The sequence below is a fragment of the Marmota monax genome, unplaced genomic scaffold (assembly GCF_021218885.2).
Source record: "Marmota monax isolate L192 unplaced genomic scaffold, Marmota_monax_Labrador192_F-V1.1 WCK01_AAM20220418_F8-fsc00011, whole genome shotgun sequence".
Lineage (NCBI taxonomy): Eukaryota > Metazoa > Chordata > Mammalia > Rodentia > Sciuridae > Marmota > Marmota monax.
The window spans coordinates 7,964,226-7,977,771 of NW_026693082.1; the positions used below are offsets into that span (position 1 = coordinate 7,964,226).

Sequence of the window (13,546 nt, forward strand, 5' to 3'; positions counted from 1 at the left end):
TCCCCTTATTTATTTATTTTTACATGGTGCTGAGAATCGAACCCAGTGCCTCACACATGCTAGGCAAGTGCTCTACCACTGAGCCAAACCCCAGCCCTGGTTCTAGCTAATTTTTATAGTGAGGGGTTAGTCATTAGGTTAGGCTTGATGAGAAACAGATACAACTAGAATTGGGGAAATGACTATGTCCTGCATCTCTCACCATCAGAGAAATTCACCATGATTTTTCTCTTCATAGGCTCATGCCAAAATCTGGCATCTCTACAACACTTCTTTCCGTCCAACTCAGGGAGGCCAAGTGTCCATCGCCCTCAGCTCTCACTGGATCAATCCTCGAAGAATGACAGACCATAACATCAAAGAATGTCAAAAATCCCTTGACTTCGTACTAGGCTGGTTTGCCAAACCCATATTTATTGATGGTGACTATCCTGAGAGCATGAAGAATAACCTTTCATCTCTTCTGCCTGATTTTACCGAATCTGAGAAAAGGCTCGTCAAGGGAACCGCTGACTTTTTTGCTCTTTCCTTTGGACCAACCTTGAGTTTTCAACTATTGGACCCGCACATGAAGTTCCACCAATTAGAATCTCCCAACCTGAGACAACTCCTTTCTTGGATTGACCTCGAATATAACCACCCTCAAATATTTATTGTGGAAAATGGCTGGTTTGTCTCAGGGACCACCAAGAGAGATGATGCCAAATACATGTATTACCTCAAAAAGTTCATCATGGAAACCTTAAAAGGTAGGATTTGGGGTAAAAATATTCATTTCTTGTCAAAATCCATGGGGGAAACAATCCTTAAGATTATCTGCAATATGCTGTGTTCTATTTTTAATCATAATGTAGGAATTCATTTTGGCAATAGTAGAAATGCATTTAGGTAGTGCCTTTTTTGTTTGAAGCCTTGAAGAACTTAATTTTTATCTTCTCTCATAAGGGAGAAACTGGGTTAATATTTGAAATTACTTGATTTGCAGTTATTAATTAAGACTTTAAGTATAATAGAAATCTTAGGACATGTAGCTCTCTGTGCGTGTTCTTGAGTTTTTATTACTTTGACTGATTAAACACTTTTTTTTTAAAAAAAGGGTGTATACATATTATCTGGAAAAAGTAGTAGTTCATGAGTTTAAAGACCTTTTTCATTTATGATCTGAGGTTCAATACTAGGTGCTTAGGCAGAAAACAGATATTAGCCCTGTAGTGCACCCACTGGGAGTAAGAAACTATCCTGTCTCAGAAATCCAAATAAAAACACATTGGAGATAAGCCTATTTGTGAAGCCACTTATTTGTAGAGTTATCTAGAATAAATGAGAACCTTTTGTCAATAAGAAAAAAATCATTGGTTTGCCAAACTGGGAGCATTCTACTTGGCGTTTCCTTAAGTGGTGAAACCCTCAGATTCTCTCGAATCATAAGGTGAGTGCCCAGGGAAGGGTCATGCTGCTCTTGTCCTCTCTGCCTTTTGCAGCCATCAGGCTGGATGGGGTCAATGTCATCGGGTACACGGCGTGGTCCCTCATGGATGGTTTCGAGTGGCACAGAGGCTACAGCATCAGACGTGGACTCTTCTATGTCGACTTTCTGAGCCAGGATAAGAAGCTGTTGCCGAAGTCTTCAGCCTTGTTCTACCAAAAGCTGATAGAGAAAAATGGCTTCCCTCCTTTACCTGAAAATCAACCCCTAGAAGGGACATTTCCCTGTGACTTTGCTTGGGGAGTTGTTGACAACTACGTTCAAGTAAGTCAGCTGACAAAACCAATCAGCAGTCTCACCAAGCCCTGTCACTAGTAAGTAGTGCTTCCTTCTCAGGCTCTTGTCATGGCACACTCTCTGCTCTTGGAGCCAAACAGTTCCCAGAGAGCACCTGAAGATCACCATTTGAAATGCTGCACTCTTCTCCCCAAAGATCTTCCAATCTTCATCTTATTCTTTAAATTAGATCCAAAGGAAAAGAATTTAAACACATGAGTATTTAAGATTTGATAAGACAATGAAAAGAAAAAAACACTGTCTTTTAGTATTATGGGGTTCTAATCCTTTTTAAAACAGTTGAGCTTTTTCATAAATAAGATATGACATGGAACTCCAGAGCCTCTGAGATCTCAGTGGACCAGCTGAGAATGAGGGTACAGCTCTCCTGAGGCATAAACATGGACCACCCTCACCCCCAGACTTGCAGAGACCCCTCATGAATGCAAACCCTTCTCCAATGACTCACTGATAGAAATGCCTTTTTTTTACACTTATGAAAGTCAATTTTATTTATTTTTTTAAATTTTTAAAAAATTTTTATTGTTGGTTGTTCAAAACATTACATAGTTCTTGATATATCATATTTCACACTTTGATTCAAGTGGGTTATGAACTCCCATTTTTACTCTGTATACAGATTGCAGAATCACATCGGTTACACATCCAGCCTTTTTTAGATACAGTCACTGAAATGATATGGAAATGCTTTAAAATGATCAATCAATATTTATTGAATATCTACTATGTAGTTAGTTAATCTCAGTGTTCTTTTTTAATTACCCTAATTTTAAAGGGGCTTATTTTCTTGGGTTTGATTGAATCCTTCATTAAGTACTTATTAGATGCCTAGTGTGTACAGAGCCTTGTGTGGTGATGGGGTCACTTGATTAGGGGGGATTGTCAGTTTACTCACTGAAATGAGTAACATCACCACCCTGCTTTCAAGGAGTAAAGGAGACTATTGAGAATAAGAGATGGGTACACAAACAAGGTAAAGGAGTGAACAGAACTTGAGGGTAAGTGAGCAGGGTGAGATGGTGGGGTACTGCCACATAGTCTGAGAATGAAAACTGATCAAGACAGAGACACAGTTCAGTCTCCATTGTTAAGCAATGAGATTTAGGATGTTGGATTCTTCCACTCACTTTGTAGCTGCTACAGCTTCAAAAGAAATATTTGGAAGAATGCTTGGATCTGAGGAAAGGTGTTCTAGTTGCAATGGATTGTTGTTTCCTTGTAAATATTAAATTGAAATATTTTTAAGTAAATAAATCAACACTAACTTCATATGTTTTTTGTTGGTTTAGATTTTTCTTACTTTTTTTTTTTCAGAACATGTAGTTTGGTTTAGACGTGGTCTCAGACTCAAATCCTTTCTTCACATTTACTGAGGAATGTTGGTTTTGTGCTTTAGTGTGGAGTTGGAATGTCCCCAAAGGCCCATGGGTTAAAGGCTTGGTTTCCAACTTGGCACTACCGGGAGGTGGGGAAATGTTTAAGAGGTGGGGCCTGGTAGGAGGCCTTTAGGTAATTGGGGATGTGCCCTGGAGGAGAATAGTAGGTCTCCAGCCCTTTCCTCTTTCTCTTTTTTGTATCCTGACCATGAGGTAAGCAGTTGGCTTTACCATATGCTCCCCACCACGACCTAAAAGCAAAGCTGTCAATTAATCAAGGACTATAACCACCAAAACTGTGAGCCAAAAGGAAATGTTTCCTCCCCATAAGTTGATTATCCCAGGTACCTGTCATAGTGATGGTAAGGATGTCCAAGTGCAATAGGAAGAAGGCTTCTTAGCTTCATCTTGCTTAGTGTGGGCTTTCCTTCTTGTTTGTCTCCCTTCTTCCCTTCTTTCTCTCCTCCATGTGGGACACAAAATGGAGCTCAAGCAGTCTCTGAAGTGGCAGAGTTGGGGCTGATAAGGAAGGAGGAGAGACAGGGACAGAGAAAGGGAAGAAGATAGGTCCCTCAGTCCCTCCTTCCTCCTGCCCTTTATTGGGGATGGGGTGAATTAGATGGTGCTTGGTCTTTATTCTGTATCTTGACTTCTCACTCTCTGAAGGCATTGAGCACTGACACTGAAGGGCTCATGTTCTCCCTGATTTCTGATAGCAGCCCAAGTCTGGCAGGTAACTCCCAATTGGTCCTTTGAGTGTGGAGAAGTCTCATAGCCAGCATCTCTGTGCAAGCGGTGGGAATGTAGGGAAGTGGAGGCTGTTGAGAACCATTTTACTCCTTCCCTATTTTCATGCAAAACCTGCATCTTATTTCCTTGAGAGAGAAGAGAAACTCTGATCAGAAGCAAAAAAGTATGGCAGCAAATAGGAAAATGGGGAGAGAAGTCCCTTTTTATAGAATCTTAATCTTACTAAGTCCCAAGTTTTCAATTCTGTGAATATTTCAAAGAAATCGACACAGGTACATTAAAATAGGTTGAAATAGGTTGGAAACCACTGGGTGCCATGGCACATGCCTGTAATCCCAGCAGCTTGGGAGGCTGAGGAAGGAGGATTGCAAGTTCAAAACCAGCATCAACAATTTAGGGAGACCCTGTGTCTAAATAAAATACCAAATGGGCTGGGGATGTGGCTCAATAGTTAAGCGCCCCCTAGGTTCAATCCCTGGTACTAAAAAAAAAATAGTTTGGAAACCATAACCTGGAGCCCATATATATGACATATTTTATATATGTATATAATATTAATATTTATTATAAGTATTATATATCACATAATATAAGTTTTTATAGATGTTCTACACCTAGGATGATGGATCAAAATGGGTTAATCCTGGGTGAGCCACTCACTGGTCTCAACCTCTCTGAGGATGCACTTTTAGCTAGGTCCCTGCTTCCTATGCAGAACCCAACAAACCCATAATTGACTTTCAAAGCCATGGTGGATGCGAACTCCCTGAAAGCTCTCTGTGGGAACAGGCTGCAACTGCATTTTCTTCTTTCTGGTTTGCAGTTTGGGCTTGGCCTCATATTAGCAACTCCAGGCTAATGCCTGATTGGCATAGTAAAAGGAGGTCCTCTGACCCATCTGTTCCAAGGTGTGAGAGCATTTTCATTGACAAGCAGTGTTCTAACTTAACACGTTGATGTCCTGAGAAGTTGATGTCTAAACCATCCAAATTCATCTTTCCCTTCCTGGGTAGTGTTTCAAACACTTAATATTTGGGGCTTGTGTTTCACTTTAATAAGTTGAAAAATAATATCCTATTGACCATGACCTGTCTGAAGTCTGATGTTGGTTAATTCATAGGCATTGTCATTTTACTTGGACCCAACTTCTAGCTGGCAGACTTGTTTTCCCATAACCACAAATGCTCCTAGGTAACAGAAGTAAAGAATGTGCTACATACTGAGGACATGGAGCTTTTTTGACTTTAGTCCCTGTTAAGAGAGATTTTCTTCCATAACATACTAGATACATACTTTATACCAATTCCTTCTCAAAGGTCTAATTTTATTATTTCATTTTTAAGCAAAAACAAAGTCAACAAATTAACAGCAGTTAGATGAAATTTTACCTAAATATTCATTTCTAAATGCTGCATATTTTAAAAATATGATCCCAACCCCCAACCCATGCAAAATAATCATATCTTGGTCTTTCATGTTTGTTTTCAGATGGAGAGAATCAAAGCTGTTGCTTTGGATGATTCTGGCAGAAAAGTTATGAATGTAGTCATCTCAAAGCTCTATAAAAATAATGCAAAAAATTCCTTCAAGTTCTGAACACTTTTTCTTCAAAATAGCATGCAAATATTTTCTCTTGTGAAGCTAAGGAAACACAATTTGTGGGTATATGGATGTGGAAAATGACTTCTTACAGCATTCCCACAGCACTAGGGGAAGTGCATGCGTGGGTGATCCACAAGGGACAATTCTCCAGAAAATCAATTTCCTCTGACACCCTGCTTTTTATTACTTTCCCTTACAAACACAGCACTCACCCCTCCAGAGAACCAGCAACGAATTGTGCGTTTATGACAGGACTGTAAAATTCACAACACCTCTGCTAGAGCTTCAAAACCAGGGTTTATCTGATCTTTGCTTTTATGGCAGGGTCAGGCCAAGACACCTGTTCTAAAAGGATTATTTCAGAGGAGAAACTGGCTTAGGTTGCAGGTCTCCCAGATGGACTTTTCAGTTTTTGTGTAAGCTGTGGAGGGAGGATTTCATGATTTTTTTTTTGCTTTCACAATTTGTCCACTTTTCCTAAGCACCTGTTTCTATTTTGGAAGCTTAATGTCATATGTTTGAGAACCCTATAATTAATATTATTACAGAAAAAAATATTTTAGAAAACTAAAGAAAAACTTCATTTAAAAGAAATCCCTCTCTGGGTGGATAACATTATTGTTCCTTATTTCCACATTCTCTCTCAGGCTTTATACCAATAGATTGAATTTGTTAAATTCTATCACTGACCATAAACCCCATGAAAGACAACACTTATGCTTATTTAGCACCCCAAGGCAAACCTAAATGTAGAACATAATTTTAAGAAGCACAACTTAATTATAAATATGATTTCATTTTCTAGCTTTAACTCATGCAGATTTTAAGCTTTTACATTTTGCCTATTTATTTTTAAATTTGAATACCTCATGCCATTAGTGATTTCTTGCACAACACAGACTGCCTGCCTGCAAAAGTTATTTGTTTTTGTCAACTGAAGTGACTAAAATCAGATAGTTGTTAAAAAACACTAATCTTAAGTGTAAAGTATAGCAAGAACTGTGAGTAATGTAAATGTACTTTTTTTTTTTAAGTGGAATCTTTGCTGGGGTTGAGGCTCAGTGGCAGAGCGCTTGCCTAGCATGTGTGAGGCACTGGGTTCGGTTCTCAGCACTGCAAATAAATAAATAAAATAAGGTTCCATTGACAACTAAAAAAATATTTTTTAAAAAAGTGGAATATTTTCTTCCTCAAGAAACTACAGTTTACAAAAAGTGGTTTAAATTCCCAGCTAGAAAGGAGTTTAATTTTGCTCATCTTACTTGCTAATTCTGTTGAAATACTTGCATGGACCTTACAGGATTTTCCAGGTGAAGCAAACCTTTACTCTATTTTTTGTAGGTGGACACCACTCTCTCTCAGTTTACTGACCCCAATGTCTACCTGTGGGATGTCCATCACAGTAAGAGGCTTATTAAAGTGGACGGAGTGATGGCCAAGAAGAGGAAATCCTACTGCGTAGATTTTGCTGCCATCCGGCCCCAGATCGCCTTACTCCAGGAAATGCACGTTACGCATTTTCACTTCTCTCTGGACTGGGCCCTGATCCTCCCTCTGGGCAACCAGTCCCATGTGAACCACACGGTCCTGCACTTCTATCGCTGCGTGGTCAGTGAACTGGTCCGCGCCAACATCACGCCGGTGGTGTCCCTGTGGCACCCCGCGGCCCCCCACCAAGGCCTGCCGCGTCCGCTGGCCAAGCAGGGCGCCTGGGAGAACCCCCGCACCACCCTGGCTTTTGCAGAGTATGCCAGACTGTGCTTTCAAGAGCTCGGTCACCACGTCAAGTTTTGGATCACGATGAATGAGCCCGACACGCGCAATATGACGTACCGGGCGGGGCATCACCTTCTGAAGGCCCATGCGTTGGCTTGGCACGTGTATGATGAAAAGTTCAGACCTGCTCAAAAGGGCAAAATATCCATAGCCTTGCAGGCGGATTGGATAGAACCCGCGTGCCCTCTGTCCCCAAAGGACAAAGAAGTGGCCGAGAGAGTTTTGGAATTTGACATTGGCTGGCTGGCCGAACCCATTTTCGGCTCTGGAGATTACCCACGCGCGATGAGGGAATGGCTGAACCAAAGGAACAATTTTCTTCTACCTTATTTCACCGAAGAGGAAAAAAAGCTGATCCAGGGTTCCTTTGACTTTCTGGCTTTCAGCCATTACACCACTATACTTGTAGACTGGGAGAAAGAAGATCCCCTAAAATACAACGATTACCTTGAGGTGCAAGAAATGACTGACATCACCTGGCTCAACTCCCCCAGCCAGGTGGCCGTGGTGCCCTGGGGTTTGCGCAAAGTGCTGAACTGGCTGAAGTTCAAGTACGGAGATCTCCCCATGTATATAATGGCTAATGGCATTGATGATGATCCCCAGGCCGAACAAGACAAGTTGAGGATGTATTACATACAGAATTATGTAAATGAAGCTCTGAAAGGTAAGGAGCCCCTGAAACAGAAAGGTCGCCAAAGGGTAGCTGATAGACACTCTCCAACAGAAACACACACTGCCCCAACAAAGGACCTGGCTGTTCCTGGTTACACTGAAACAATCCAAGAAATGGTATTTTCTCTGGGAGTAAGAGTTTAGGGAAAAGTGGAAGACCAGACAGAAACCCCTAGCTCTACTAGGGGATAGACTTTCTCATCTTCAATCACACATGGTCCCACAAACATCTGAAGTGCTGATGAATGTAAAATTTAAGCCAAATGCATCATAGTAGATTTAATTACATCAAACTACTGTTCACTGTAGTTCAATATGTGTCTTGATATTTACCTATTTGTCTCCTTATAAAAAGATTTTTCTAATTAAATCTAATGGATTCCAAAGTTTTATTAAATGCTATTTTCCCTGGTGGACCAATACCATGTCAAAGGGATGTCCTGTGTGCAAAATCTTTTAATGATTCCTCCTGTCCTTGTGTTTTTCCAGCCTACGTGTTGGATGGTATCAATCTTTGTGGATACTTTGCTTATTCATTTAACGATCGCTCGGCTCCGAAGTTTGGCCTCTATCGATATGCAGCAAATCAGTTTGAGCCCAAACCGTCCATGAAGCATTACAGGAAAATTATCGACAACAATGGTTTCCTGGGTCCCGAAACACTGGAAAGGTTCTGCCCGGAAGAATACACCATGTGTACTGAATGCAGTTTTTTTCACACACGGAAGTCTTTACTGGCTTTCATCGCTTTTTTGCTTTTTGCTTTTATTATCTCTCTTTCCCTTATTTTTTACTACTCTAAGAAAGGCAGAAGAAGTTACAAATAGTCTGAGCTAGGCTTTTCCTGTTCATTTGTCTTGAAATAATTATGCACACACAAGAACTGTTAACCGTTTGTACCTCTCAATGTTGTGAAATTTCATTCATTTGGCTTTTAGGAAACGTTTCTGTGGCTTATGATAGAGGTTCTAAAATGGGCACAGGTGACTGTAAAATAACGAATAAGAAAAAGAATGTCTGAATTTGTTCTTTTTGGGGGGCAATTAAGAGACTGATAGGAACCATAATTTCCTTAACACTGTATGGGAAGCATGAAAAATGGTAATCACAGCAGAGAAATCTTTGTACAGAAAAATCTTGAATGACAAGATTAGGAATATTTTTATCTGTGCCCATTAAATTTTATGGTTTTCTTGAAGGGACAACTGCAAGCATTAGATTAAAAAAGTTAAGTCCCAGGTCTCTCCAACTACCATGATAATACCTAATGGCCAAGCCTCTAACTCACCAAGTTTCCTATAAAGAAGGTAGTAGAATACATACTGGAGAGATGGCAAAGGGGCCCTATTATTCCCTTTTAAAAGTAGTGTTTTATCCAATGCTGCTAATATCAATTTATGTATTTGATTAATGATATATTTATCAGATTATGGAAATTTATATTTCATGTGAATTTTTAGAGGCACTCTCTGAGCCCCTGGTCCTTGAGGGTTTTGTTTCACTGGTGCCTTGTTGAGGGCCCACACCTAGGAGACTTTTGATAAATGTTTGCAAAAACATAAAGATGAATCATGAGATGCTGGGTTCTTGGGGAAGCAGAAAGCAATTGTGAAATGCAATCTCCTGCAGTGGCTCTAGGTGGACAAAAACATGCTTATTATGAGCAACATGATTAATTGATTTTACATCCTTTTGTTTTTGAGCAGACCTTGGAATGAACGAAATGATTTTTCTTGAGAGAATAAGGATGAAACCGAAACTCATTCTGTGAAGACTGACTCCACTTTCTGTTCTTCAGAATGTGCTGTGAATTTTTTGAAAACAAAACAAAACAAACCAATTCTTAATACATTTAAAATTTCTTAATATGTTCAAAAGCAATCAGGTCTGATAACACTGGATTTTTTTGTTTTTGCATCTGTGGAAGTAGCTTTGAACTAGTTTTGCTTTGAACTTTTCTACTGAAACATGCTACTGATTCCTGTAGAAAGGACTAATTAGGTCTTCTTCTTTAACACCCTTTAAATAAGTCTTGCTGATTTTTAGATGGGCATGTCTCTTTCTTACACCGGAGTTGTTTTATAGATAGTCAATATTGTATCAGGTGACATAAAGCAGTTATAACAGGCATAACTAACCTTGCTGACACAGGGTCATAGTATATAATAAAATACTGTACTGTATTATATATCATCTTGAGAGGTGGTATAATTTTTCCATGAAAGATAAGCTTTTGGTGGGATTCTTTATAAAATTGGACACTTTATTAAAATCGGACACTAGAGAATCAATAGTTTATTTTATGTATATATTTTTCAGATTATAAGAGTAATATATGTTAGTTGTAAAAAAAAATTAAATACAGAGACTATATGAGAAGAAAAATAAAAATTACCTATAATGTCACAACCCAGAGCTAGCCACTATTAACCTTTCCTATGTATTTTATGTTATATAGTCAGATCATATCACATATAGTTATGTACTTTTATTAATTTTTATTGTGTGACTTTTATCATTGGTCTTCAAATGTATGATTTTAATAGTTGTAGAGATTTCTACTATATGACTATACTACAAGTTATTTGACCATTCTATTTGTTAAACTAGTTTCTTTCTAATGTTAAATAATGAATGTTGTTTAAAACAATTTTCTTGCTACAACATTTACATTCATTTCCTTGAGTGTTCAAAGAAGTAGCTCTGCTCTTTGATGAAGTATTGTAATAAATGTGCCTGCAACTTTATCTTTTTTTGTAATCATGTGTCTGATTACTAGCTACTTATTTTTTAATTAAAATTTTTTGAGTTGAACTAAGCCACTTAAGATGTGACTGGAGAATGTGACCTACCAATGATGGACGATGGCGGAGGCAGGGAAGGTGTCCCGGGGAGTCCATGTGGTTGAGCTGAAAGAGAATTTCAGACACAGAGACAGTGAAATAAAGGAAAAGCTGAAAGGGATAAAATAGAGAAGCCAAAGTACCCAAGAGGAATGACATCTCAAAGCCATTCAACTCAACTGTAACGAGAGCATCATGTTAACTTTGAATCCTGGCTGACCTTCAGAACTGGCGCTCTGCTTGGGTCAAAGGAGCGAGGGCACCTCTCAGATTAGGCTTGGTACTCCCAGGAGGGTCTGGGAGGAGAGCCTTTCTGGTCCAATGGGTTTGTCTTAATTGTCTTCTGTTGCTATAACTGAATCCCATAGTCTGGGTAATTGATAAAGCATGGAAGTTTCTTTAGCTAATGGCACTGGAAGCTGGGAAGTCCAGTATCCAGGCGCCAGGTTGTGCTGAGGGCCCTTTCTTGCATCTCAACATGACAGAGGGCATCACATGGTGAGTCAGAGCAAGCTTGCTAGCTAGCATAGGTCTCTCTTCTTATAAAGCTGCTCCCCATCATGGGAGCCCTACCCTCCTGACCTCATCTAACTCTGATTACCTCCCGATACTATTAATATATGACATTGGGGATTAAGTTTTCAACACAGGAATTCCTGGAGACATGTCTAAATCATGGTGAGGTGATGCATGTTCATTTTTTCTTTTCTTTGAATACAGTGCTGAGGATGGAATCCAGGGCCTCTTGCATACCAGGCAGGTACTCTATCACAGAGTTGTACCCTGAGTCCCATGCTCACATTTTCACTGGATTCTCAGAGCCCTGCGTTCTTTCCACTCCTGACCTTTTCTTTGATCCTCTATTCTTATAGGTTCTAGGTTTTCCATACATGTGCCATATATATTCTCTTGGAGTCCCTACCACTCTCCTGTGTTGTGGGCCAACTCTATAGTCAACAATGAGTGAAAAACTCATGGATCCCTGAGGGCTTGCAGCTATTTGCAACTACCCTGTATTTACTGCATATTCCTCAATCCCATGTGGGCCCTTTGCACATATCCACACTTCATTTTGCTCTAATTTGGAGAACAGGGTTTTCAGATCATTTTATTTTTGTCTTCCATGGATAATTAGAATCTCCTAAAGCCTTGGAAGCTTTCCTTTATATTATTTATAGCAGTGCTGTCCAGCAGAGATATAATGCAAACCATATATTTAAAATTTTCTTGTAATCATCTTAAATATTAATCTTATATATTTTACTGATTCAGTTTTCATGAATATATCCAAAATATTAGAATCTCAACATATAGTTAGTTTAAAGTTATTGAAATATTTTACATACTGTTTTTGTACCGAGTCTTAGAAATCTGTGTGTTTAATACACACAGCACAGTTGTGTTCTCAGTTTGGACCAGATACATAATAAGTACTCAATGGCCACATGAGGCTAATGGCTATGGTATTAAAGAACACAAGCCTGTTAAATAGAATTAAGATTTCCAAAATATTTAACAAATTAGAAGAATTCTCAGGGAGAGTTAAACTGTTTTGTATTTTACATATACACAAATTCAGTCTTTTCTTCAAATTGTACTTTTCTGAATTAATAGAGTAAGTTCATTGTTCTATAGCATCCCCATTTAATATTTCATATTATGCAATGCTGCTGGCAATTCTACCTGGGAAGGAAAGGTTCATTTGGATGATTTTGATCATCTTCGACATGAGGGTCTCAGAGGTCAAGTCATCTTTGTTTTACTTTTTTTCCATGTTCAATGCAGTGCCCTATACATAATATTGTGCAAAAATGTTGACTGTCTGGGTGTGATGGTATACACCTGTAATCTCAGTGACTGGGGAGGCTGAGGCAGGAGGACTGAAAGTTGGCAGCCAGCCTCAGCAACTTAGCAAGACCCTGTTTCAAAATAAAAAATAAAAAGGGCTGGGGATGTGGCTCACTGGTAAAGCACCTCCTCTAGGGTCAATCCCTACTACCAAAAAAACAAAAAAACAAAAAACAAAAAACACAAAAACCAAAAAACTGATTAACTGGAAATGTAGAAATGAATGATAGAATAAATGAATAAAAAATTAGCTTACTGCCATTATCTTTATTCAAAGACTGAATTAACAAGGACCAGCAGTCAACAGGAAATTGACATGTATTAGATGCCACACAGTTCAATCCTGTGTATTAGGAAGAACCAATAATCTTTCACACAATGACCTTTGATAGCTTGCTTTTCTAGGTAGTAACTCAGCTATCCTAAGTTATCTCCTCTTATCACTGAGGGGATTGTAACTTTCTGTCTTCATTATTCACACTGTCTCTTAACTAGGTAGCTAAGTTCTCTGTTCATAAATACAGATAGGGAGGTCATCTTATAGAGAACATTTCACGTCATATCCAAATACTTATACTTTCCTAGAACAGGCAGCATTTTTTCCTTACACCCATTGCATTTCCCCATTTTTATAACCACTAAGTATTGCTGGAGTCTTTTGTTGTTTTCAAGATATTTCCTGGAATGTTATTTTCATGAGTTTGTGGCAAATACAATTGTTTGAAATCATAAGGAGAAAGAGGTCCAGAAAAACCACAAGAAAGCCTGGAGTGAAGGGTGGAAATGCCCCTGAGGACTATGGTAAGGCACCTAAAATGTGGCAAAATTCCATTTCAGGACATGATTTCTGTCTACCAAAAAGACTTGATGACTAATAATATTAAAGCCTCCCC

The 13,546-nt window shown here is 39.0% G+C and overlaps 1 protein-coding gene across 1 annotated transcript in view; it reads left to right on the forward strand.

Moving 5' to 3' along the window:
- The window catches only part of Kl (klotho), a 45,210-nt gene extending 34,501 nt beyond the window's left edge, over nucleotides 1-10,709 (forward strand). Inside the window, exons 2-5 of the mRNA XM_046454129.1 lie at nucleotides 239-749; nucleotides 1,482-1,750; nucleotides 6,853-7,954; nucleotides 8,452-10,709. Coding sequence (XP_046310085.1) covers nucleotides 239-749; nucleotides 1,482-1,750; nucleotides 6,853-7,954; nucleotides 8,452-8,789 — 2,220 coding nt within the window. The 3' untranslated portion in view covers nucleotides 8,790-10,709. The remainder of the gene's footprint in view (nucleotides 1-238; nucleotides 750-1,481; nucleotides 1,751-6,852; nucleotides 7,955-8,451) is intronic.
- Nucleotides 10,710-13,546: the final 2,837 nt, after the last annotated feature.